The following is a 27,839-nucleotide window of genomic DNA, read 5'->3' on the forward strand; positions in this document are numbered from 1 at the left end:
TCCACATGCAAAACGTGCAAAGGCAAGCGCATCAGAATCTGTTTTTTCTCTAAACATAATTTTTAATGCCCCTGAATGTGCTTAGTAAGTATGATCCTGTGCGCTTATATTATAAGCTTATATTAGAGGCCTATTCTAACTCTCAAAAATCCCCTAAAAACGTTCCGTGCCATGTGAGTTGTGGTGTCATACCTTGCTGGGCTGTTTTGGCTTGGGTTTGATACTGATGAAGACATCCAGCTGCTCCATTAGTGCTGTGATACACTGGGGCTCCACCTCAATGTCCTCTTTAATGTCAAACATCAGCACCAGAGGCAAGCAGCCCTGTGGTGCAAAGATAAAAGACAAGATAAAAGTATATCAGAAACATGCTCTTGTTTTGTTATGTCAGCCTCAGACTAATATGTTTCAGAGCCTCACTAGTATACCGTACTTTTATTCCTATATTATAGGCTATTGCTTACACCAGTAGTAAATTTTCCTTTATACACTAGCATTTGTAGACCTACATGTTAGCCATACCAATAAATACAAGATTCACTGCTAGATTCATCCCACACAGAGCTTGGGAAATTCCGCCAAGAGCAATCTGTTTTGCATGATCACCACCACAAGTGCCACAGACATCTATATTTTGGGCCGAGTGTTGGACAGCTCTCCTATTGTGAGTGGGTGTAATTAGCAGCAGAGTATAGGGCCATGCTGGCTCTGACAGGCCTGAGATTGGAGCTGTAATCTGCAGTCTGGCTGGAAGAGGCCAAATAACACAGTACACTACTGCGGGCAGGACTGCCCCTCCTGTACAGTATGCCCATTCTTGACTTTTCCTTTCAGAGTAACTCCCCTATCCCTCTTTATCCCCTTTGCTTCTTTCTCAGCCTCCTCTCCCATCTTTGGCTTTCTATTCTTTTTCCCATCCCCTCCAACTCTTCTTTCATAAATCTGTTGTGTTTTACTTTCCCACTCAGACAAACAATGAGAGGCTCCTTCTTGTGTGTCCTGTTTCCAGACCGAGAGAAAGTCATGTTCAGTCACTGAAACAACTTTGGCATTTACTAAATGTCTTTAGGGCCAAGTGGGAAACTACAGACAAAAAGGCAGCTATGGCAGAATTACTGCCCTACATTATAGATCTCCAAACAGAAAGCCAAAACTGTTTACAGCTGAGATGTCTTGCACCAGCTCAGCAGAGGCTTTTGACCAATGGTAATTAAACAACCATCACTTTTACACATTATATGAAACAGACTTCTGATTATATTCCTAAGTAAATCAGATAAGGGCCTCAGTGGTCATGGGCAACTAGACAAGAATGACCGCAAAGCATTTTGAAACAACAGAAATGTAAAACACCAACGCTGACGTGCTGACCTCCTGAATTACTAACAGGGCTGAAATTCCAATCCACCAAAATCTACTGTATATGCAAGCCAAACCATTAATACCAGTAAGGATAATCTCTATATGGACAAGGCAGTAACAACTCAAGCCAAGCTGATGCAAATGTGTGTGTCCATCTTACATGCAGGTATGTGGTAGCTATAAATCACACAGGCTAACCTTGAGTCACCTACACACTGTTGTTTAACTGACATTGACATTTCAGCAGTGTGTCCAGAGCCAAGCAAAGCCCTCCCAAGGCTATTCAAAACCCCCTAAAGCAATCATGGTTAACATCTTAAAACTCTGTCTCAAAGCCTATGCATCATTCACACATACCATGATGATGTTAGTGAAACAGTGACATAAATTATAGATACCACACTGCATGTGGAATCTGCATATGGTAGGGAAATATTTCCAATGCCACCCTTTGACCACAAAAACAAAACACAGCAGTTGAAAGTAAATCTTTTCAACCAGCAGATGTCAGTAAACAAAACACACACAAAACACACACCATGAGGTACTGCCGTGCCAGGCAGACCGATTCAATGGTGCCCTGGATGTAGACTGTAGATTTCTTTTGGGGGCTGTTGGGGTCAGGGAAGTGGATCTGGGCTCCCGTTCTCTGGGTGATGTGCTTGATGTTGCTGCCATTGCGGCCCTTCATGAAGAGGTGGTGCTGGGGGGCGATGTCCAGGTGGGTGGTGACTGAGATGGTGCTTGCCAGGCTACCAGCCAAGTGCTCCAACAGCAGAGCTGTACCCCGCTAGAGAAGTAAGGATGACAAGAGAAATGACAGAACATATGAATATATTTGTGAGAAATGTGTTTTGCTCATTGATAATTCACTTAAATGACCTTAACTGTGCAGACTGATGTATGTTTGGCATGAGAAGACTGTTTTTACATTCATTACACGAGTGTGATGTGGAAACATGAAGCCTCCAGTGCACATACATTGAGAATTGACTTTTCAGTGAAGTACAGTATAAGACATTGTGTGTCCAGCAGTTACATTTTCAAAACAAACATTTGTATATTCATAGATTCTTGATTTTTCAATGAGGGAAAAAGAGTAACTGTAATTTTAAGTTTTAATTTTTTATCTAGGTAATTTAACTTTTTTGGGGACAAGCCATATCAGACACATATTATTATTCCAAGCAGAGTATTTCTATATCTCTTAAAACATAACAGGAAAGGATCTTTAAGAAAATACAAGTATAGTGTAACTAATATTTTAACAAACTTTAACAAACATGATTTTGTCTTTAAAACGATGTCAGAAATTTTGACATGATTACAAAAATGTACTTACTTCAATGATATTACAAGAAAAATATAACATCAGTGCCAACCAGAGCTGTATCTGACGATATAACGATCATTATTATATGTTAATTATTTTCTTCAATCTATAACAGCTCAGAAAATAGTAAATAATGCTCATCACAATTTCCAACCGCTAAACGTGGCATCTTCAAATTGCTTATTTGTTTAACCAGCAATACTAAACCCAAAGATATTCACTGTCGTCTGTCATCTTGTCATCAGCAAAGCCAACATTCATATTGTATGAGCAGTGTACTGTATGAACGCACAATCGTGTATAATAAAATAATAGGTTGTCATCTTCATCTTCTTTTGGATGCATGCTAATGTTATAAGAGAAGATTACCCACAGATGTAAAAACAAACTATCAAAAACAAAATAATGAATACAAAGAGCCATTTAATGAATTCTCACAAGAATATCAAACAGTACAAATTAAATCACATAAAGATGTGACATAGTGTTCATGTATTTAGAAAAAAAAAAAGAAAACAAAGCTGAAACAATAGTTCATTTAGAGCTATGTCCATACCACATAACAAAGCAATCTGTTAATGAAGAGAGCAGTGGAGCCGTGTTGCCCTTTTCCCAGAGAAAACACAGAGTGTTTTCTATATAACCTGTGGAAACTATTGTATTTTCCACTGCAGCTGCCGGGCAAGTTGAACAGACTCATTCCTTACTGTCTCTGCTATGCCTCTGCAAGCCATCATTTGGCCTAGTAAAGTAAGTCATTTCCAGTGTGCAAACGGGAATCCACACACTGTAGCCAGCATAACACAGCAATCCACAGCGGTTTTGGCAATTCTCAAAGGTGTTTCAAGGGTCTTGCACCACCACATAACATAGCACACATATTCCTCTAATCCTCTAGTCTCCATCTGGCATGGTTCCCAATCCTGACTGACCCCTCCGACCTACCGCACACTCAGGGGCCGTGCCTTAGCATACATGCATACAGTTTGCAGTTTGCATTAGCGTGCTAATCCAAATATGAGAACACTAGCATACATGAATAAATGCAGAGATGCATATACGCCAAAATATAGCTGCTGGCAAGCTGAAATAGGCTCAGTATTGTTAAAAGAGGCTCTGTAGTGGAAAAAAAAGTGAGTTGGTGGGTATGATTTGTTGGCACAGATGATGGGAAGACTCCTTGGCACGCTTTAACAAACCACAACTCAGATGCCAGTTGAGGAAGCACATCTGTGTGTGTGTGTGTATATATGTATATAGAAGATATACAACATGTTTATGAGCATACATGAGCTGAAGATTGGGAACACAGTAGGAAACTTAAAATTTGATTTTAATTTTTTAAAGTCTTTAAACTCAGGAGAGACTTCTGCCTGGTTGGTATAGTAGTGGGCTAAGTTAAAAGAGCAGTGCAGGGCAGTATCTCCCCCGCAGTGGAAAGCTGAACCAGCAGCTGTCCAGATCAAGCGACCAAACATCCCTCAGCACTCTCTTGCCCCTGTGGTGCTGAAAAGTAATGAGGCGGTTTATACAAGAGAAGCCAGGAACGTTGACAGTGTTGGTGGGCCTTGACATGGTGAAGCTCAGGAAACCTTTGTTGGTTTGTGGCTTGCCATGTAAACGGGTGGAGAAGAGTTAGGGTATTAACTCAAATATTATCGCACTAAAATGACTGACAAGGAGTGAGCAGGTCAGGGTTCAAGTAATTATTCAAGCATTTTTAGGGGCTATGAGAGGATTAACGCTATGATTTGGTTTTTTTCATTAATTCCCTCTAATTTAAAAGAGAAAATCTAAACTAAAACAAAATGTATATTGCTGTTATTATTGCAATCAATTCATTATCCAGAAACAGACAATCATAATTTTCTGTATGAGGGACATTAGAGCATCAATGCCAAAATGAACGAATGGATAATTGAAGGTGAATCAGTACTGAAGCTGTGGGTTTATGGGGATTTACACTCAACAGACAACTGATGATTTAAATTTGATTAATCAAGCAAAACTGCCAAATATTCACTAGTTCCAGCCTCTAAACTGTGAAAATTTTGCTTTTCTGTTTTATATTTTTGTAAATTTAAAATCTTTGGATTTTGGACCGTTGGTCAGACAAAAAAGACTAGACTAAAAGATTAACTGACATTAATTATTTCTATGTTTATATCTCAAGGAGAGTCTTGTCCAAGTTCACAAATCAAAGTGGAAATAGACAACTTTTTTGCTTTAACTATCATTATGAAGTAAATATTGATTACACAGTGTAATGGCTATAGAATAATGACACCATTGGCATTTAGATTGGTTCCCTATAAGCCTCGCTTTCACTATGCAATTCTGTCTGCCACCAGGTACAATCTCCTGGGAAAATGAAACTACAGTAGCTAACGGGAAGAAAGCCCTGGATCAGAACACTGGATCAGTATCCAGTCAGGCTGATCTATTTGTCCAGATGAAAATCATATGAACAAATATGAATAATATGATCTACTTGTTGATATAAAAATCAATGGACAGAAAATATGTTATCACCGTCTCTTTTGTAAAAACAAACACGTTACCAACCCAGTTTGCTTTTCTCAACACACACTAAAGAATTTCTATCTGCTTTCATGTCTCCATTATAGATCAAATGAATGAATAAACTCACGCTTTTCCTCCTAATGTTTTCTTCTAACATTACTCCCCCTTCACCCCAACCCTTTCTGTAGTTACTTGTTTGTGCGAAGCAATAATGTTACTCAAACTATTACTATGCAGTGGACATCATTACAATGGCTTTTGCCTGTTCCTAAATTCAATATAAAATTGTGGCAATTTCAATTTACCTCTTCAGCGAACATGTTTCTTTAATCCTTCTTATTTCTAAGGTGGTGTTGATCATTTCCTAACAGAGCTATGCTCTGAGAAAAACAGAAAGCAATCCGGTTGTCTTTGCGACAGCGATGCAAACAATAATACCACTTGGAAACGCTAGGGGGGAAAGTTGCAAAGTGTCTGTTTCCACTTTAAAAATGAGCTGTACAGTATTAGAAAATGACAAATGGAAAAAATTTTTTTGTATGATGTTGTGTTGTGTAAGACTCCACAATGCTGTATAGCATTTTGTGTTTGATCATTAGATACCAAGAAACAGGAAGCATCAACCATTCCACGAACATTATTAACCAGAACTTCCAACCATGTTAATGATGCACTGACTTCCTCACCTTGACGGCATTGGCGTTATTCTGTGAGCCGCGGACCACGCCAGTGGCCCTATACAGGCGTGTCGGGGGCTTGAAAGAGACTGTGAGGTTGTAGGTCTGCGAGATGTGCTGCACAGTGGGCGAGCTGGGATCAGACTGCATGATGGCTGGAAGCTCGAAAGACAGCACTAGAGGGAGCAGCTCCTGCAATATGTAGGAACAGAAGGAGCGAGGGAGGGAGGGGAGATGGAGGGGGGGGTAGAGTGAGAGAAAATAGCTTGTCATGATGCTGTCACTGCTGCTGCAAGAAAACTGATACATAAAACAAGTAGTTCCCATATCTCTCTCTATAACAAGGCACAGGAGGTTGTATCACGTGCTATCATTCACACTGATTAAGACCATTTGGACGAGTAAAAACAAAGAGGCAAAGGCCTGATTTCTTTATATAGTGTAGACTTATGTGAATTGACACACAGACATAACAAGCCCTCTTTAAGCAGAAAGTGGTAGAACTTGGCACATAAATCTGTCAGCTCAAATAAGTAGAAGTTAATCAAAATGAGGAGCAGTGCCAGAAATAAGAGAGATGTCCTCTGTTACACAAAATATGCTACGGTATACTGTGGTGGTGACTCCTGGGAGATTGATTTAAACATTATGGCTTTGCAACTATGAAATAAAAGTTTTGCAAAACATCAGTGGTCTATGGCCCGTTCATTCTCATACATTAATTTCAAGCCGTTCAATCAAACCACAGGAGCAACAACAGGCATCAGCTCTCATCATTTGTATCACAGCAGTCATTCAAACAAAATAGATGCAGACAGGAAGGCTTGGCTTCATGCATACACATACTTATGCATGCATGGGAGAGAAATCATACAGGCACACACCCATACACAGACAAACAGCAGGGAATGCACACACATACGCACTCACAAAGAAGAGAATGAGTACACACACACACACACACACACACACACACACACACACACACACACACACACACACACACAAACACACACTAACACACACACACACACACACACACACACACACACACACACAAACACACACTAACACACACTAACACACACACACACACACACACACACACACACACACACAGCGTTATCCAAACACTGACTCTTGGGCAGAGCGCCACTATGGTTTTGGCTGCCAGTGAAGGGCAAGCAGCATGAATTGCTCTGACCAAAGAAATGCATCCCTGATCAGTCCCATATGCGCTTGGCCTTACATTTATATCACATTTCAGCACTCGCTCTCCGCGGGCTCAAGAAATTTAGGTCAGCACAGAGGGAAATGCAAGAGAGGACAAGCAGAACAGCAGGAGTCAGGCGCTGAATGAAGAATAGACTGATTTTTATGGTGGAGCTGACCTCAGCTTTTTTAAAAAGTCTACCTGGCAAATATGAGTTTCACATGTATTCAATCTGAAAGCGCTGTTAAAAAGCCTCAGTTCTCCTGACATGAGGATGAGAGATGAAGAAAAATGAAAATATCTTCAAGGTAAAGTGACTGGTCAGACCTTTCATCACCTGCCCGTCAGCTCCACCTCTTAACGCTTCAAGAAATCCCCTGAGAATCCATCACCTCAACAACCAACTTGTTACAAACTCAAACAGATCTCCACCCAAGAAAGCCTAAGAAATACAGTAGACCTTACAAGTACTGTAGTGTGTCTGATTGTTAAAGGGACAGTCTGTTCATCAGTAATGGAAATCAACACAACCAAACCACTTCTAGTTTCAGGAGAGATGGAGCAGAATTTCCTCTGAAGGCCACCCAGGACCAAACAGCATGCTGTGTACTGTTGTACAAGAGATAAACATGAGATGTACCCTCCATCCTCCTGCACTTTACAGTTCAGACTCAATATTGACACCATACCACATATTAAAATTCCCCTCCCCTCATTACGGGAAATAAAGTTTTATTCATTTTCTTGCTGGGAGTTAGATGTGAAGATCGATACCACTCTCGTATCTTTCTGTTCAATATAAAGCTAGCAAGAGGTGGTTAGCTTAGCTTAGCGTAGACTGGAAACCGGAGGAAACCACTAGCCTGTAAATATGACAAGTTGAGGTTTTTAAACCCGTAAAACTCAAAGTGTAAATAGTTTAAATAACTTGCTGTTAACCTTTGGACAGAGCTAGTTTACCCCTCTTTCCAGTCTTTACATTTAGCAGACAGATGAGAGCTGTATCCATCTCCTCATCTAACTCCTGGCAAGAAAGCTAATAAGAAAATTCCCAGGATCCATCTATCCTTTTACACAATAATCAACAATAAATTTTATGTTTGTTAATTGTAGTATTCATTAATGTAACATGCAGATTAGTTCTAAATTTACCTGCCATTAACGGAAATTTGACTCATAAGGTTTAATTTTTACAATGAAACCTTTCAGTTACAGCCACTGTGGACAAGATAATGCACTATATATTGATTACTGTGTATGTATCTATTTGTGCCAATGTACATTGTATATTGTGACTGAAAGAACTAGGTCTAGATGCAGAGTTGCATTTGAAGAAATTGCCTCTTGGTAAGGGATGTAGTTCATACATAATTAAAGTTGTGCGTGGAAAGACTGTCTAGTCATGAGTATTGAGCAGTGTTTAATGGAGCACTATATACGGTATTTGAGTAATGTGGAATGAAGTGAGTATCAATGTCTGATTCCATCAAAAGAAGCCAAGTTGACAAAGAGAGAGGGAAACCTGTCTTTGATCCACCCCACTCATCCGCTGACTGTGTGTTCTTTGGAGGGCAGAACAATCTTTGGTGGTTCTCGACAGCTTATATTATAAACCCCTCCATACAACATTGGTACGGTGAGGTTTGATTATTATTTTTATTCCCCATCCATAGCAAAAAAGTAGATGAAGTGGGCTGCGGCTTGCTGCTTGTGAAAACAACCATTAAGCATGGGGAGGTACGGATACATACAGTACATGCTGACATGTGCCAATACACACTGCCCAGACATCCAGCATGACCTTCTCTTTCTCTCCTCGTCACACACACTTCACTCTCTCGGTCACTCACACATGCACACACAGCCGTGTTAGTTTTGGTCAGTCCATAATGGAGGAACGTGCTCACTGTGCACTGTTCACTGCTGCGGTGTTGAAATACAGCAAAAGTTCAGGGATGAAACAGTTCACACAAGCATAAAGGTTCTCCGCCCACAGACCTGAGGCTGGAGGTCGGGCTTCCAGTCAGACTGAAACTGAAGCTTGAGAATAGGCTAGAAAATGGACTGGACATGGGCCTGCCAAAGAGGCTGAGGCTCATGCTTGTACTGTATTTTACAATTGTTCTAGGGAAGTGGTCTGGGAATAGGTTAGGAATGATGCTTGTGGTTTAAAAAAGTGCTGAAACTGTGCCTGGAGTGCACAACTACCTACTTCTATAAATCTGGGGTGCTTCCATTGGTTGCATTCGGTAGGAAACTTGCCTATCTTGAGCCTAATGTTTTGTTTATAGAGGAAGTAACTGTTAGGAATGATGCACCTGGGAGCCAATAAACTAAGAGCGGCTCTAAGACTAACACATGAGCTGGAGGGGGTTAGACAGGCTAGCTAATGAATGAACAACATGGATGGAGTGGTTCTGACTGATGGAAAAGCAGGAAACAGGCACTCAAATCTGTAGAACCAATCCACACACCTGCTTTCGAGCTCAACAGGGTTGTATTTGCGAACTGAGGCAGCAGGAGCGATATATTTGCCAAAAATATGAATATACTGAGCATCATGTTAAAGGAGTGGTTTGAAACATTTTTATGGATGCTTTGATACTTTTTCCACAGTAAAAACTGGACAGTACTGAAATCAACTGTCAGGCATGCATACAGGGAGTGTGTTTGACACTCAAAAGATTTTTGGGTGTAGTATCCCTTTAAGACAAAAGAGGCCAAGTTCCAACTTACCCTTATTTTTACTCGAGCTGCCTCCACCCCTCCTGGCTGCCCTGCAATGGACACCTGTTCATAATAAAATGCAACATATGTAAATCAGTCAGCCAGTTCTAACACAATCTGAGACAAATCATGGCTCAGATCATTGCATACAGTTACTTTCAGTGTTGAGAAAGAAATCTGGAGCAAACATGAGGAAGGTTTTAAGGCCTCCTCTAAACTGAAACCTAATCGCCTTTTGTTACATATTTGCAGTTAATGTTTTATATTCTTGAACCACATCATTAGTGTTACCACAAATCTGATATCATGATCACAAAAATGGCCTGCACAATTAAAGCATTGACTTTTTATGAGAGGCCAGATTAAGTTTATTTCCATAGAAATGAATAAGGTGATAAATAGATCCAGTGTTCTCGTCTGTCATTCTTTTCCCCACTGTGGAACAAACCGAGAACTGATCCACATGGTTACTGCACCAAAACTAATAAAAAGCCTGACATGAGAAATGATCAAACAAGCAAGGCAGGTTCATTTCTGACCTCCATTACTTCATTACAAACATGTACCTGTTGTGCTGTGAGGAGCAATTATATCATTTAATCACATCTCAAAATGAAACTATTGTTATGCCCAGTGTTAGCAAACATCTGCCCTGCTGAAGTGTGCTGGAGCAACACCCTGAATCCCTACCAGCTCCAGTGAGAATGAAAGGCAAGTAGCCACTTCATTGATTTTCCCCCATCATCTATATTTGCTTATCAGCACCACTGCACTTGTCAATATGCCCTGTATCTCAAAGGCTCTGATGATGCAGTTAGTAAGCTTTGGAAATCAGGAAAAGAGATTGCTTAAGGGGTCTGGGATCTAAAACGAGCTTCTTGCTAATTCTCAGTCGATACTTGCATCATCAGAGCAAGACTGGAGGGGGTTGAGGAGAGTCTATGAGATACAGAGTACAGAGACGTTTAATGGTCTTTATAGTCATATCATATTATTCAAAATCTTCAGAGATAAGGTTTAAATCAGCGAAGGAGAAAAAAATAACTGAACTTGTCAGTACTTTCATACACAGGTGCACTGTAGAGCACCTGGTAAAGATAAATATCTAATGCCGTGCCAGTCAGCGTGCTCTCCTAAACCCTTCATACTATGCTTTAATGGTAATTACAGCAGGATGCTACTGCTCTTCTAGTGTGTCCAGCCAAAATATGCCGGCTTCCTCAGGGCTGGCCAATCAAAACAGTCAACTGGACAAACTCTCTGCAACCTGTCCAGTCTGAGACACTGTGACAGTTAGTACATGGACTGGATGGGCTGCATGCACAGATCCAAAAGTACTTACTCGCACTGAAATATTTGGAATTTAAAACCTAAGCTACTACTGAAAAAAAAAAACTGTGGGAGGATAAAGATAGCAAACACCCAAAGCAGCAGAATGCATCACACTTAAACTCAAAAATTAATCATGGTGCAATGTTGCGGTTCAGGAGATTAAAGCTAAAGAGGCAGTCTTTGATCAGCCAGCAGTAAACAGCACGCTCCACCCATCTATCTCTCATGCCTCAGCTTGACTGCGTAAATCTGTGTTGTAGCCTCACAAACCTGGTTGCTTTTCTCTGCCTGGTTGTTCCTGTTAGAGTCTGGGAAATGGATGTGGCACCCGGTCTCTTCCATCACCCTCTTGATGTTGTTGCCACCTTTGCCAATAACGTGAGAGTGCTCCGTGTGGGAGACATCCATCTTCAGAGTTACCCTGTTACTCTAATGAGCAGAAGAGAGAGGGACAGGGTAAAATGATGATCAATAAAAATAACAATAGCTCAGTGACTAGAGCATAGTGCTAAGAAAGAGTTGCATGCTGTTATTCTTGTACTTGTAAAGATACAAATTACAAAAATGACAGAATGTCTGACATATAAGAACAAACATTAAGCATTATGAAGTAAATTTCATTTACTGCATTCACTGTACGTGGCACTGTCAAAAATATTGCTGTAGCAGTTACTGTCTTCTTCAAGTGGCTGGTAAATAGCGCAGCCATCTAGTATATACAGTGCAGTACAAAGTGTCCCTCAGGCACAGAAGTGTATCCAATATCCCCACAGCTTATAAAACTCACTAGACGTTGTCACAGATTAATTTATGGCTTTGTGACATTTTCAAGAGTAGAAACAAACAACAAGGAGCACCAAGAGAAGTTGCATTTTCTCACACTCTAAATTCTGCTCCGCTGAAAGGCCAGCGCAGCATTTTTCCCTTTAACTCCATCTGAATAGTCAAGAGACACAAAATATTCCCTCTTTTTAAATGCTTTCAGATGCTGCAATCACTTAGAAAAGAAGAAAATGAGTGACAAAAATATGCAGTACATTCAAATATTCATAAAAATGAATCAAATAATAAAACACTTCTGCTGTGTCTGCAAGAATAAGTTGGTCTTCTCGTGACAAAACCATATGAGATGTGATAAACTAAGCCAATCATGTGTTGCTCTTTTTTTGTGGTTTTTCAAAGTGCATAGATGATTGGCTGCCCCCAGGGGGTGCTACAATGCAGTCGCCCAGGTGTATGATTTCTTGTGTTACCATGGCAATGAAGCCTGCATGCACACAGCAATCCATGATGAGCTCAGGATGTGAGTATCTGGCTAGATTAGTGCCAAATTGTACCACACTGCTGTGTGCAATCTGTCACTTGGACAGCGGGAGAGCTGAGGTGAAATAAAATTTGGTCCAACGGATGAGAAAGAGAGAAGAGAGAATCACATGAACACCATTTTCACTGTGATGACAAAAGATGTTTACTCTACCTTTGTGTCAAGCACAGACATAATTCTGTCTTTGGCTTCCCTCACATTCTCCCTCTTCCCGCACACCTTGATGTGAGGATCTGCAGGGAAAGAAAGAAAGAAAGGGAGACGTTAAAACTGGAGAGACAGAGCATGTGTGTATATGTGGGTGAGTGAGTGATGAGACAAAGCAGAGATAGAATGAGGAAGTGGGACAAAAGTTAAACCCATTTACCCAAACATGACACAGCAGTCAGCATTTGTCAACAAATTACAGCATGTCAAAAAACAGCTTGGGGACAGTAATTGCTGCTTTGATATCCGCCGAGTCACTTTTATGTCGGCAAAGCAACCATACTGCGTGGGGAGGGGCGGGGGAGGGGAGACTGGGGTGCAACTGTGGAATTATATTCAGGCAATCCATCAGTCAGTGGAAATCACAGAAACACTACAAGCTGAGGATAATTGTTCTGCTGCAATTTAGCCTCAATAGAAGATGGAAACGTGTGATGCTTATCACCTCATGTTCCTGGACCTCATTCTGTCGGTCACTGCAAAAATAACTAATATTTCAGCTTCTTTTTTAAAGTCTTTGTAGCACATAAGTGAGCATATCTACGCGTGCTCTTCATCAGCTGTCACACACAGAACCAATGGCGTCCTCAAACTCAAGAAATGACTAGATAGTATACTAAACTGTGATTTTTTTAAATAATTTAATGGCTTGTGTAAACCGTGCTTCCACAGACATCCTTGGCCTCTAAATACTTCAAGTTAAAATAACCAAACACTGCATACCTAAACCATTCAAAGTGAATGCTTGTGTCTGTGTAGCATTGTGTAAGCCTACATCTGGCTCTGCAGCATGCCGGACCCCTGGAGAATGCAAATGAACATACACACAAACTCAAATGTGCGCACCCGTGTGCTACACACTCACAGTCCATTGGCCCTGTGTTAACTGCACTGAGCTGCAGGAAGTCAGCTAAGCCCCCTTCCAGGAATACCCCTCCCCATACACACACACACACACACACACACACACACACACACAGCATCTCAGATTTACAGCATAGCCTTCAAACAGGACTCACTGAAACAGATTTATTGTAACAAAGTCGCCTGGACTTCAGAGAACCTCTCAGTTGCATGTTTACACTATCAAGAAAACTTGGGAATGAAAAATCCTAAACAGTGCAGAAGCGAGAACACCTAGCAAAAGAATGGTTGCAACATTTTTAGTGACAACAAGGGAGTTTCTCAATCTACTTTTTTTTTTTCCGATGACGTGCAACTACCATCTTCAAAGCCAGACTGAGATTGCTCTCCATGGAGCTGCAAAATACAAAGAGAGCATATGATCTCAGTCTTTTTCAGAGAGCAGAGTGAAATGGGGTGGCTAGAAATAAGAGTCCTTCTGCTTGTAAGAATCTGACGTAGAGTTCCTGTAAACAAGCGCTGGTCTTGTTAGGGTGTAGCGGGGGCCAGGCAACCTCAACATATGACAAGAGATGCTAGATCATACAGGAGAGTGTCAAAAGCTATCAGATGGTTGAGGGATACCAACTAAACAAAACGCAAGCTGCAGTCTGAAAAAGAAAAACGCAGGGAAAAAAAAGCAGAAAGATCAAAGTCTTAGCACTGGTTACAGGACATTTTTCCCATCAGACAGCAGTTGCTGTGAACAATAGACATCCCTCCACTTCCTCCTGTGGCGCCCACTCTGACCATTAGAGGGAGTATGGTTCTTCCAGTGTCCCCGCTCTAACCTGCAGAGCACATCTGGCAAACATTAGCCAGCCTAAACGAGTGTTGCAGTTATGATGTCGAACACCCCCACATTTTTGAAGCAGAGTGTTCTGTATGCTCTTTTTTGATGATTGACTGTGGAATAAAAAATGAACAACTAACGTCTTAATTTGGCACATGCAACACCTACAAAAACAAACAAAAACAAGAGTAGACCTGCAGCTGCGAAAAGTGTGCATTTTTGGTAGAACAGATTTTACACAGTTCCACTTGACAGAGAAGAAACCTTTTGACCCAGAGCTCGGTACTGGCAAAGCCAAAGCATTTTTCCTTCTAAAGAATACCACACAAATGAAAGGAATTAAGTCCCTTTTGGCGTGGCCATTCTCATTCAAAATATCTGCGGAAATGTTGAAACAGACGGTTGGCAAGTGCAAGAGTCGTATCAAGATACTTATCACATAAAAATAAACAAACACTGTGATCAATTTAAAAACGCAGATTCTAAACTCTGTCAATACTTTAATACAGTAGCTAGAAAAGAAAAAAAACATATAGTTTTAGAAATAAAAACATACCTAAGGACCATTCCTCAGTATTGATTGATTGTCTGCATGTGAGCGATACGGCTCCTCACTGTATTAAATCACTGACAGCACACTGATGATGGCATGCCCCCGAGGCTAACAACTGCCCTTATCAGACTTAAGCAGGTGGCAGGGATAGCTAGCTGCAGGTGATAAATGAAATAGAGGAGCTGGCATTTTGATGGAGTGTGGTCCTGTGTAGGGAGAGGTTACAAACATACAAATCCTCTCACATCTGCCGCTATCCTGCAGTGTGTAACTGTTTCCAGACTGCGTACGAAAGACAATACGCAAAATTCCAGGAGAACTAGGAACCTAATATCCTTAAAATGTATAATTTTGGATTAGGATGACACAAAATAATCTGATAACCATAACGCTGCAACAACAAAACAACTACGTCATTGTCTATTTTAAGGGCAGATGATGGTGACAGAGCAAGTGAGTTTAGTGTTAGTCACATCCAGTGTAGAGTGATGAGGAACAAATGGAATGTGAATCTTTGTCTCAAGTAATTTTCCTACTACTTCCACGAGGTTTTTACCACCAGGGGAAGCATCTTCAGTCAACTTCATAAGGATGAATGAAGGTACAATAACTGCTATCTTGCCCTCTCTCTTTCCTTGACTCCCTTCTATGTGACCAAGTTGTTAAAACACATGGTCAGTTCCACATGCCTCTTCTCCCACAAATGCATTTGCTCACAAGATAACTGTAAGTGATTATCCAACATTCCTTCTTCCTCTCAGTTTATGCAACACGGGAAATTTTGACAGGATACAAATCATGGGTCAGGATTTAAAATATTCTCATTTTGTATACGGAACATAACTCCCAGGTGGTGGTGGAGTCGGGTTTTGTGAATGAACTAATACTTGGGGTGAATGGCTGTTGTGTGTGAATGGATTGCCAGGTTTTACAGTTGATTAAGTATCCAAAGAGAAAAATGTTAAAGATTCTGATGTAACCCCGTCAACTATTTCTGTACAGAGTGAGTGAGGAAGTTACATAATGTCATTGGATTCTACATCTGGCCTGAAGACGCACACTGGCAATTCTCCTGAGGACCACAAAGTGGGCATAGTACACCTACTCCTCACTCCCACTCCCCTAAAAACCCCGCCTCACCCCCTCCCGGAAGAGCTTTAAATAACCATGATAATGTTTTATTGGTAACAGAGCTCTGGAACAATTTGGCCAATAAATGCGTGAGCTTCAGTACAAGCATCTCCCGCCTCTCCGCCTCCACAGCAACATCACAAATTCCTCAGAGCAGATGAAGTTACTGGCTTGCGAGGAACAGAAAACACACATGCCTTCATCCTTTCACACTTCTCACACTTCACTTTTTAAATGCTTGTGCAACCTTGAAGTATGTGAAAGTCAAGAAAGTAATTTGAGTCAGACGGACAACAGTCCAATGACTTTCCCGACAACATATTTCTGTTTGAAACAACATTGACTCATAATCATTAACCACTTATAGGTGAGGGAAAGCAACCACAACTGAACTGTACGATCCACACATGAAATTTAGTTTAGCAGTTAGTGTTATTGCACACTTAGTACTGTATGTCTGTTACTGATTGTAGATATAGTGAAAGGCAACGATGCCACAGACGTAGAGCTTATAGACTCTGCTGCATCAGATGCATGTTGAGTTTATTTCAAATCAGATTCATACATTTTATTGGCTCACAATTCACCAAACACTCAAGTGACACAAGGCAAAAACAATGAAAACAGTACGTGGATCCAATATGACAATAATCTGAATATGGGATTATAAAGAAAAAGTAATCACCTTTTTTAGACTTGGCTCCGATTTTCAGTTTGGACGGCCAGGCTATCTGTGTTTGGGTCTCATCCATGATCTGTAACAAAGAGAAGTCACAATTATCAGAGGGAATAATACACTTATTTCAAACATATTAAACAGAATGTGTTGTATGAATATTAATGTTGCAGTAACATTGGGATATCTTTTATGATATATTGTTTACACACCTCAACAATGAATATTACAGAATAACAGAATTACAGAATTTCAATTACTTAACTAATTGTTGCAGCTCTACAGTATAATATAAATGCAATGTTCTGATGGTAATAGACCAGTCATATTTAATATTTATCAAATACTGGCCATAGTTAGAGCCTACCTATACGTACATCAGAGGCTGACACTGGCTTATCAGAAATATCAGTATTGACAGATGCAGTATGTTGGCAGGCTATAAACAAAGAGACAAAAACAACACATCTATCTTCATTTCAGTATAAATCACATATTAATTGGAAAAACATGTTATCATGATTGGATATTTAGTGCAGCAGCACACTGAACTCTGATTGTTCACATCAGTTTGCAGCCTGCGAGTTGGCAGAGATGCTTCACAGCTAAGCGACTGATGGTGTGGTGTCTGTTAAGAAAAGGTTGATTTTCCCCAAAACAAATATCTGCCTAGTATCATGTTTAGCTTTATTTCACTTATATATACCTGCACCGGAAAAAAAAAAGAAATATAATATCCATTGGGCTCTAGTGAGTATTATTCTGGATCTTCTTCTGTGTGTCTCTTAATGTGGCTTTTGCTTCACTTCAAGTGTGGACAACAACTTCACTGCTTCTCCTGTACTTGCAAACTGAAACTTATGTTACTTTGTTAACTCTAGAGAACATATGAGACATGATATTAGCAGCCAGCAGTTATAAAGAAAAGCCTTACATGATGAGAAGTGGGTGTTAGAATAGCAAAAAAGTCGTCTTTATAGTTAGGAAACCCAAAGAAGTCCAGTTTAAACATGTCTGATGATATAAGCTTAAATTATGTTTCCACACGTTGTATTGTTTCTGCTCAACACCCCGATCCCCCGACCCCAACACCACAGAGAAAAAGAAGAAGAAAAAAAAACACACTGAGTACACTTGGCTTTGGTACATGTGAAAAATGCCAACAACAATCTATGCAGGACCCCTTTGACAAGTCTAGTCATCGTAACCAGGAGCATATGTATCGATGAGAAAAAAAAACCCTGAAAACTTCTAGCAGGACAAAAAAAAAACTGAGGAGCTGGTTAAGAAGCTGTCAGTGTTCCAGTCAGGAGGAATCTATTAACCAACCTCCTGCTCCTCTTTTCGGTCATGAGGAAGCTCACCTTTGCCTGGCTTTCTGGCAACAAATCCACCAACAAACCCCTTGACAGCTGCCCTCCACAATGAGTGGGTGATGTTAGTGGAAAAAAACACAAGCAGGAAAAACTGTCAGACCTTCCAAAAAAAAAAAAAAAATGAGAGGCTGACATGCTCTTTCCTAATGGCCCTGTCCTCAATGTGCACTATCCCTGTTTTCACAAAAGTCCTGCAGTCTTTTGTTTGTTTTAAAACTTTCCAGGGGTTTATGTATCCGGGGTGGAGAAGATATGAATTTCTCAAAGTTCTCAAAGTCTCAGCAACATGAGCAGACACCCGAGGGCCGCTTCAGTCCATTACATGAGCAGCAGCCACCACTTAATATTCCTTGGTGGTCGAGTGCATTAAGCAATGAGCCACATATTGTAACTCAATGGGAGAGACGATCCATTAAGAGACATCAGCGCTCTGTGAAGATGTTAGGATTATTAGTACCACTACATCAATTCACAGCATCTATTTTTTTTTTACAAACATTCTCACATATTTTCTGCTATTTTTTCCTTGCTGAAAAGGACAACAGTCTGTATTCCTCGGGGAGCTGGTGCACAAATCAAAAAGGGAAGTGCTTAAATTCCTCCATATGCTCTTCTGGAAGTAGCCCCGTCTGTTTGGCATCTTTTACAACAAATTCTGACAGCTTATCCACTGCCAGCCTCACACACCTGTAAAACAGACAGCTTTGAGAAGCCCGGTGTGTCCTTCTCTTACTCTAAAACTATACGCTCAGAGTCCATGATGGTTGACTGGAAGTCCTTTCAAGCCTCACTGATTTTCTACAACATCCTATAATCACATAAAAATGAACAGCCTAGACGAGTAACAGAACGATGTGCTTATGCCACTATTTTGCCACTAGAAAACCAAGAACCTCAAGTCAAAAATGGAACTTTTCTCACAGCACCACTCAATTTATCAAATCCAGCTGTGAGAGTTATTTTTTTTAGGTTTTCTTTGTTGTAAATTCACGGCAGAAAATTAAGAACTCTTCCCTCAAAGGAGAGTTTGTCCTTTCTTTATCAAAACAGGATTCTGAAAAAAAACCTCTTAAAACAGATTGCTGTGAGCCAACAAAATCATTGCAAAACACCTTCGTACAACAGAAGTGTCTTTATTGATGTTTTGTTGCATTCTTTCTTCTCTCTCTCTCTTAAGCTCTTGGCCCAAGCTGCATATCTGTGGGCATTATCGCTATTATCTAATGGCAGAGAACCCCCCTTCCAGTTATTCTCATGAAATATGCTGCCCAGGGCTCTGCGTTTACAGCTGGTTTCTACTGAGTGAATCACGGAACCAGAAGGAATTCTGGTATCATTTTGTGCAACGAAGAAAAAGAAAAGAATTCCTTTCAAATAATCTCTCTAAACTATTTTTGTATGAATTCTTCTGTAGTATCATTAAAGTGGCAATGCCAAAAACAGTTTCAGTTTCAACATCCAACATACTAATGATCTTCCATCAATGTCCTCCTACTGGAAACCTTCCCATGCCTCCTCTTAGCAATATTATCACAAGTACTGCAATAATATTATCGGTCTATTCACTCCGAATGGTTTTACATGCAATGAAATTTAGGCCTGAAACCAAAATCAGATGAGTTCTGTGTTACTGGCCAGAGGCACAAACAAATCATCTGCAACATGACGCCCTCCCACTGTTGTCTGGTGTATGTGAGAAAACACAATAAATCATGAATACCCCTGTAGCTAAATGCAATCTTTTTCTTTATCAACTCAAGTCACACGCTCACACCAACAGCTGGACGAATCACAAACAACATTACAGGACATTCTGTTCTCAGTGGTATGGTGAAATTCTTTAACTTTTGCTTCTCACTTTCCCGTTTTTTTGGCTTTAGCTCTTACAAAAATCAGTCCCCTGCGACAATGACAGATGTGTCTGGATTCTGTCATGAAGGCGTTGAATTTAAAACCACAAATTAAAAAAAATATAACACTCCTGAAACTCTCAGAGGTCGTTGAAATTACAGTGGCAGTGTGGGAGCAAACGAGCGATTGTGGGTTCCATTTAAAGAATGTGATTAAAAAAGTTTAATTTACATATTACAATGAAAAATTCCAGAAACCCAGCGGAGTAAAAGCTGATAAAAATGTAACATTTCATAGCTGAAGTAACTTCAATTATACTTTCCTAAAATCTTCAGACTTCATAGGCTATGCTTCATCAACTTTTTCTCTAAAAAGGGCCTTGTTCAGAGAGACCTGTTTCCTGTCCAGCGTTGCTGTTTTTGGCACCGTCCTACAGATGGGACTGATTTCTGACAGACCACACACCATTTTAAAGGCTGGATGGCGTTTATTTTCATGAAGGGGCAAGCAAATACCTCTCAAATGGGTCAAGAAGATATGTGCACAAATTAGGTTACCTATACATTTAGTGTTCCACCCTTTCTTCTCTGCCACTCCACCCTTTCTGAAATGAATAAATACAAAAATGACTATGGTTCTGATCAGTTTCATGGCACAACCTTGACATGATGATTGGTTCTTAGAGGTTTGCAGCTGGCGTATGCAGACGTGCGCAGAGCCCTAAGCGAAATCAAACAGGATATCATTAAGGCAATGTCCTGAAAGACAGCACATGTGTTCGACACACGTGACTGTGTGTGTACATCTGTGTGTGTGTGTGTGTGCACGAATAAGCACAGCAGCAATCAACATGGCAGAGGCATGCTTCCTGGCCCATACTGCAATGGTGCAGCTGTTGATTCAGCTGGAATGTGTGACTCTGTGTCTGTTTGGGAGGGGGACACAGAGGGCTGTTTGGGGGTGTAAAGTGCTTGTGAGCAGAGTTAAGTGACTGACTGAAGGAACAGCAGAGCTCAAAGCTGACAGCATTAACGGAACCATCCCCACGAGGCTCGACAGTCGTAACTGAGATCATGTTAACAATCTGAACACTAACTCGCAGCTAAAGCCCCCATTGCACCTCAGGGCTAAAACGAACATATGCATGGTTTAAAGAGTAGATTACAAGGAGGGCACTTCTGCAAAAACATTCTACTGTTGAAATGCATCATGACTAAATGTCACAGGTCAAAGCATGAAAAACTAATTTGCAATGCTTGTTAAAATACAATAATTTGTTTACGTTTTGTTGAATTCACACTGACCTAATTATTTCAACATCTCAATTCTATGCCAGCCAAATATTTCAGTCTGATAGTCTTAAGTTTTCCTATTTACCCTGTGTCAGTGCAACGAAATACAAGATGCTTTAGTGCTATAAACCGAATGAAATGAATTACGCCTGGCCTGAGATCTGAGTGCACTGGCACTTATTTATCACGCCTGGCATTATTTACAGAACCGCAACTCCTGGGAAGGAGAAATGGAAGGGGGCTCAGGGATGAGCTGGCGAGGGGTTCAAAGGCATCTCTCAACTCAAATCCACTCCAAGCTCTTCTGTGGTGTGCAGTTATCGACTCAACCAGCCGAGTTTCTCAGCTCTTCTCAGTCCCACGGCTCAACTTTTTGCACAGCTCTCCAAACAGCTTATTGGGCTGTGCCGTGATTTGACACTCCAACAGTTCCCAATCCAAAAGTTTCACTGTTGAGCTGTATAGTGACGCATGGTTTCTGTTGTTAAACAATCATGCATTTGATTTGCAGAGAAATCCCCTTGTTGTTCCAGACTGATAACAATGATACACCAGTGGCTTCATAAAAATACAAAGATGAAACAACATGAAAAAAAACAGCAGGAGGGAAGAGCATGAGGGAAAACATGGAGCAGACATAAAAGACCAAAACAAGACTGGAAACAAAGAGGGACATGTAGCTGGTGTGTTTCCCCCATGTGACCTGCAGAGACTTGCACAGGGCTAATTTCCCAGCTGTGGCACCCTCCTGTGGTCCCAGTTTGCCTGCCACCCTTTTTACTTTTTCATTGACTACATGAAGAGGGTGGACTGTTTGTTCACTGGACTCAAAGGAAGTCCAGCAGACAGTGAGTAAGAGGGTTTTGATCAACTACAGCGGCTGGGCCTGGTTAGAAAGTGCGGGGGTGGACCATTTTATGTTGCTCTCGTCAGCTCCTGAACTCTACATCTCACTGGCAATTACGCCATCTCATTCCCTAAGCCTGACATGTAGAGTGTGCGTCAAAAAGTGATCGTATGCTTCCTAACATAAGCTAGAGAGTTGCTATGCCATGTGCTTTATTAGTCTCACGGAGTGTGTGTGGTACATGGGTGTGTTGGACGGGCAGGAAGCGGTCCAACTAAGAGTTTCCATTTTCATCAACTTCAAGGTATTTCACACACCTCATCCATTTTCTTTCAACAATACCGTTCCACAGTCTAACTCGGTGTTTATTTTCCTGGCTGTAATTAGGCATGTATGGTAATCACGCTATCAGAGGGGAACTATACACAGAGTTATCCAAATGGAAATTCTACAATAAAAACATGACTTTAGCACTCCTTCTTTACTGCTTCTCACCAGCCTTCCAACCCAAACAGCTGCACACTAATTTCTAATTTACAATTTAACCTCTAGTAACCACCATGCTTTGAACGAGCTGAGACAATATTGAGGCCAGAGACTTTAAAAACCATGACTGGCAAAGTCAATACACTAACAGCCGTATTTTGTCAGAAGAGCTTTCTGCAATGAGGTGGACACCTACAGTGGGTATCTTAAACAATATCATTTACTAAACCAAAAGAGATGGAGAAAGAAATACAGTATATCTAGAGTCCTTGTTAAAATTCCAAGGAAGGGAATCTTAAAAGGCGCCTGGTTTGCATTACTTGGTTTTTGAAATCTGCTTCAGGGAAAGTTAAATTGCCTCCATCTTTGACATAAGCAACTCAGCTTCCTAACCTCCAAAACCAAATATGGAAAATAGACAAAAGAGGAATGCTAAAACAAACCGCTGTCCATCATTTATTTCATTACAGCCTATTAACATACTATAGAACTAGTTCAACAAACGTAGGAAACTGGATTTTAAACATGGACGAATCCACTCAAGATACTTAAAGAGAGCCACATAATTAACCAGATACCTTCATAATGACTGCTGGCAAATTAAATTAGCAATAATAGTTAACGTTGTTGAAAATGTGACTGTTTTCATTTTCAATGCCATGTGATCAGCCTTCACTCATTTCGATACATGATTTTATTCATCATATCAATACTGAAACTTCACACCACACAGACACACTTTCACTTCAATACATGGGGTTCAAATTAAACAAATGAAGCAGATCAGGATAATTTGCTTGCCAGTTCGTGGAACACATTCACTGTATCAACTAAAGGAAATGGTTGTTTTATCTCATAATCATGCCGCTAGAGGAACTTGCACCACATTTCGCAGCATAAAACAAAATAACTGTCGGGATTAGAGGTAGATATACAACATGAAGAAACACACTGCAGTACAGAATGATTTCTAGATGTTCAGGCATGATTTATTTTGTGACATATGGTGGCTTTTAAGGACAGGTTCATAATTATTCAAGTCTGTCTTACAATGACAGTCAAGTGCCCATATGAACACTGAAAGTGAGGTTTTCCTCGCTGTAATCATTACTCCTGTTCATACTGGCTATTTAAAGATCCCTTTCAAATGCGCTTTCAATGTAAGTGATGGGGGCCAAAATCCACAATGTGTCCACACAGTCATTTTGTTCAAAAACGCATTTAAAAGTTTATCTGAGGCTCCAGCAGTCTGAGTTAGTCATATCAAGTGGATATCTGCCACATTTACAGTCTTTTTAGCATCAAATTCCCTCTTTGTGTTTCCTCGGACAGTGTTTCTCTGTTGAGCTGCGGTAGTAACAAAAAAAGGGACTTTGACACTAAAAAGACTAATGTTGAAAGATATCTACTTGATTTGACTAATTTGGACGGCTGAAGCTTCATATTAGCTTCTGATAGACTTTTAGATGCATTTTTGCACAGACAGAGACTTGTGGATTTTGTGCCCCATCACTTACATTGTAAATGCATTATGAAGGGATTTTCTAATGGCCAGTATGAACAGGAGAAATGATTACAGCAAGAAAAACATATTTCAATGTTCATTTGGGCATCTGACTATTATTTTAAAGACAGACTTGAAAAATTGTGAGCTGTCCTTTAATTGGACATGAAAATTAAAAAAAAAATCTTGTAGCTAGAAGTTGTGTGAAACATCATTAGCTAATAAAAATATTTGTAATATAATGATCACCAGTGAGACAATGTGAGCGAGTTGTGACTAAAAGCACCCTTCAGGACTATTTAAGATCACTGAAGCAAATCTTTGTTTTAGTGAGTTGGTAATGAGGCTTCAGAACATTAGCTAATTAAATCAGTGACAAAGAAAAGTCAGTGAGGCAGTGCTGCCCTGATCAGGCCTGTGTTTAACCTCGACATCATTTTACACTGTAGAGATGATCTGGTATATTATGGTATATTACGTAAGTGAGAAAGGCCCAAAGTGTTGTGTCAGCTGTGTTATAGGATCAGAGCCCTGGAGCGATTTAACGTCAGTGTCATTCCATTGTTTTTGTTTGTTTTGATTTGTAATTACGAGTGACTGGAGGAGCACCTGACATCTGCTCCCTTACCAAGAGAGAAGCACTGCTCAGTGGGCTTGAACGCAACCCAAAGACAAAGCAAACACTGTCCAACTGCAGACTACACACTCACCTTCTGAAAGAAATCCTCCCCTCCGTTGACTCTCCCCTCAGAGGCAGCTAAAGTGAGACAGAGAAAGAGAAAAATAATTCATAAAACCACACAGAGCCACTCAGTTTAGAATACACAATGTAACCTTAACATAGCCAAATCACACATAGATTATCCAGTCTCCGCAAAATGTTACGGTATCTTCACTCAGAGGAGTGTTTATGGTGGATCCCCATTTCTTTGGATATTGTGTTTGGCACAGCTACTGATACTGCTCATTTGAAGGAACGGAATAAAATGTTCCAAGTAATTTTCTATAATCCTAGAGATTGGATTCAGCTTCCGTGTAACAAATTGATGGATATAGTGAAAATATTTGGGCATTTTACAGTAGCCCTTAATGGCGTAATTCATACCATGCTTGGGTCAACTGGTGTTGGTTTCGCACATCTTGAAAAGGCTTTAACACTTTTGAAATTTGTCCGTCAGCATACTGTACACTTTTAGCCATGGGAACTACAGTATATCAAAACTAAAGAGCTGATATTAACTGCCCAGTGTCACCTGTAAACAAAAACAGCATTTACAAGACAGCCTTGATGTTTTAAAGTAATTTTCCAAGCAGGTGACAGAATGCCAAGAAACTCCCTCAGCTGATACAGTAAGCTGGATAGAGACAGAGGGCCAACCACCAAAGCAAGTCAGGCCTGTAGTCACTCCAACACATCTGCAAGTCCTTCAAATTGTGGCAGCTCTGTTGATGCAAAATACATATTTGCTCTCCAAGGAGAATTCTCATGTTCCTCTGTCATTTGGGAGAACAGGAAGGTTTACTGATGCATTTCAGCCGTGTTCCCAAAGATGGATCTGTTGATGTCTGCACGAATCTGGGTCAGGAGCAGCAGCACAGTTGATGTGGGTTATATATTTCAGTCATAAATACTGGCTTCTGTGCACTGACAGGAATTATGTTGTGATTAAACGGACGCAAAGGTCTACCGTATTTCATCTGCAGCAGACAGCTCTATTTCAGAATAAATGGTTGAGCTAATTTAAAAGTGATTAAGGGAGCACATTAGTATCGGCTAAACATGATCACACTATACTGCGAAGAATATTGTTCACAACCATACTATTTTCTTGAACATGCCACTTCTGCAGGACACTGAGCATTTTATATACAACTTCTTTATCTCAGTACTATATGATGATCCCCATGTCATGCCACCTGGACGTGACGGGCATTGGTAGGACTTCCCCTATCAACACCACATTTCAAAAACAGAGAATGAATAGCCTCACTAAAATGCAGTTTCATTTTCAACCAGACCACACGTTATGGCCTTTGGCGATGCAGTAATGCCTTCTTCATGAGCATTTAACACATGTTTGTACTTTCACAGGCTGCCCAGTAAACAAGTCCAGGCCACAGTTTATGAAGACATTGAGACTGTTCTGCTTTGGCTCAACGGGTGAGTCAATTTCAGATGAAATTTGTCTACCTTAGACGCTTACCACCACATTACACTGATGGGCTAAATGGATGAATTCTGACTATTCATTGGCTCATTCAAAACAGAAGAATAACAAGGGAAATCTAAGAAGGATGTAGATTAGAAACCGATGGACAATGTAGGGTAACATGATAGCTATAGAGCATTTAAGATGCAGTTTTCATAAAGAGATCATACAAATATTCCAACCACCAACGATCCCTCTTCTACAGGATCCAAAATTAACACCCGCCAAGTACCAAATGCGGGTAGATTTTCCGTTTGGCGAGTAAATCTCGGAAGGCTATCCGCCACACTGGCGGGTAAATGTTTGGACCAAAATAAACATGTAATAAAATATCTGGCATGATGGCTCGGAGGAAATTACTTATGTTTGTCCCTATACAGCGTAGACACGCACAACATATGTGTTTTTTATGCGCGTCTAAACAGTGCCACGAAACTTAAGGAGAGCTCAAGATGGACTGAGGCGAAGGAGTGCCAGCCACAGACTGTCTCAAGTGCTCCTAGTTTCACGGCACCGTTTACCATGCGGGACATCTGCTAGTTGACATTGCAGCTCTCCACTAAACTGTCACTTGCCGCCAATCTGCTGCTAGCTACCGTTGATTAAATGGCTATTATGTAGCAACTTTAAGAAGGAGTAACCAACCCTTTAAAATGAAAACCCACTGACAAAAAGGAAGACAAAGCACATAAAAAAGAAAGTTTTGTGAGAAATGGAGATTTGGAGATAAAGGAGTTTCAAAAGGCTGGCTACAGTATGATGAGGCTGTGGTTTGTATTCAACATGATACATTATCATCTCAATAAAATGCACTGAAACAAAAGTATATATGATACAAAAAGGCAATTAATTATTTGGCCGGCAAAAAATACGGTTGACCAGTGGATTTTTTCCATCTACCAGTCCCCTTGGCAGGTGATTTAAAAAGTTAATTTTGGACACTGCCTTTCTGTCATTCTTATCTGCCTTAATTTGCTGTGTAGCCTCAATTTAAATGAGTCCAGTTCAATACTTTACCTATGAAGTAAAATAAAGACGTAACGTGCTCACCCATTGATTTAAGGCACATCCATTTATGCTCAAATTTCAATAACATTACCTAGAAAGATACTTGGCAAAAAAAGATCTATGTGGTTGTGACCCACTGGAAGAAATCACACAGATGGGGGGAAAAAGTTACTAAAACAATGTCTGATGCCTCTTCAGCTGCTTCAAGAGCCTCCCGTTTTTGTTCAAAATTATAGCAATTTAACCAAGTGGCTGATGCTCACAGTGATGCACTCTGCATACAGCCAAGTGCTGCACATTATCAGATGACAAGCAGCTGACCATAACACTGATGTTGACTGAATTAGTTTCAAATTTGACTTGCTAATAAGGGCTAAGGCTGAAATTATTAGACAATTAATGAGTGAAAACAGTGACATTTTTGATAATTGATTAATTATGCAAGTAATTTATTGACTAAATTTAGCAGTCAAAATTCCTTATTTCATATAATTATCTCTGCCAGGCGTAA

At 40.4% G+C, this 27,839-nt stretch overlaps 1 protein-coding gene across 1 annotated transcript in view; it reads right to left on the reverse strand.

Moving 5' to 3' along the window:
• LOC122997037 (protein bicaudal C homolog 1-like) overlaps nt 1-27,839 on the reverse strand; it is a 64,288-nt gene that overhangs the window by 15,110 nt on the left and 21,339 nt on the right. The window contains exons 2-9 of the mRNA XM_044372938.1: nt 24,821-24,867; nt 16,764-16,833; nt 12,645-12,724; nt 11,438-11,596; nt 9,845-9,898; nt 5,905-6,087; nt 1,901-2,152; nt 193-324 (exon numbers count right to left, since the gene is read on the reverse strand). Of these exons, the coding sequence (XP_044228873.1) occupies nt 193-324; nt 1,901-2,152; nt 5,905-6,087; nt 9,845-9,898; nt 11,438-11,596; nt 12,645-12,724; nt 16,764-16,833; nt 24,821-24,867 (977 nt within the window). The remainder of the gene's footprint in view (nt 1-192; nt 325-1,900; nt 2,153-5,904; nt 6,088-9,844; nt 9,899-11,437; nt 11,597-12,644; nt 12,725-16,763; nt 16,834-24,820; nt 24,868-27,839) is intronic.

This window comes from Thunnus albacares, chromosome 14 (assembly GCF_914725855.1).
Source record: "Thunnus albacares chromosome 14, fThuAlb1.1, whole genome shotgun sequence".
Classification (NCBI taxonomy): Eukaryota; Metazoa; Chordata; class Actinopteri; order Scombriformes; family Scombridae; genus Thunnus; species Thunnus albacares.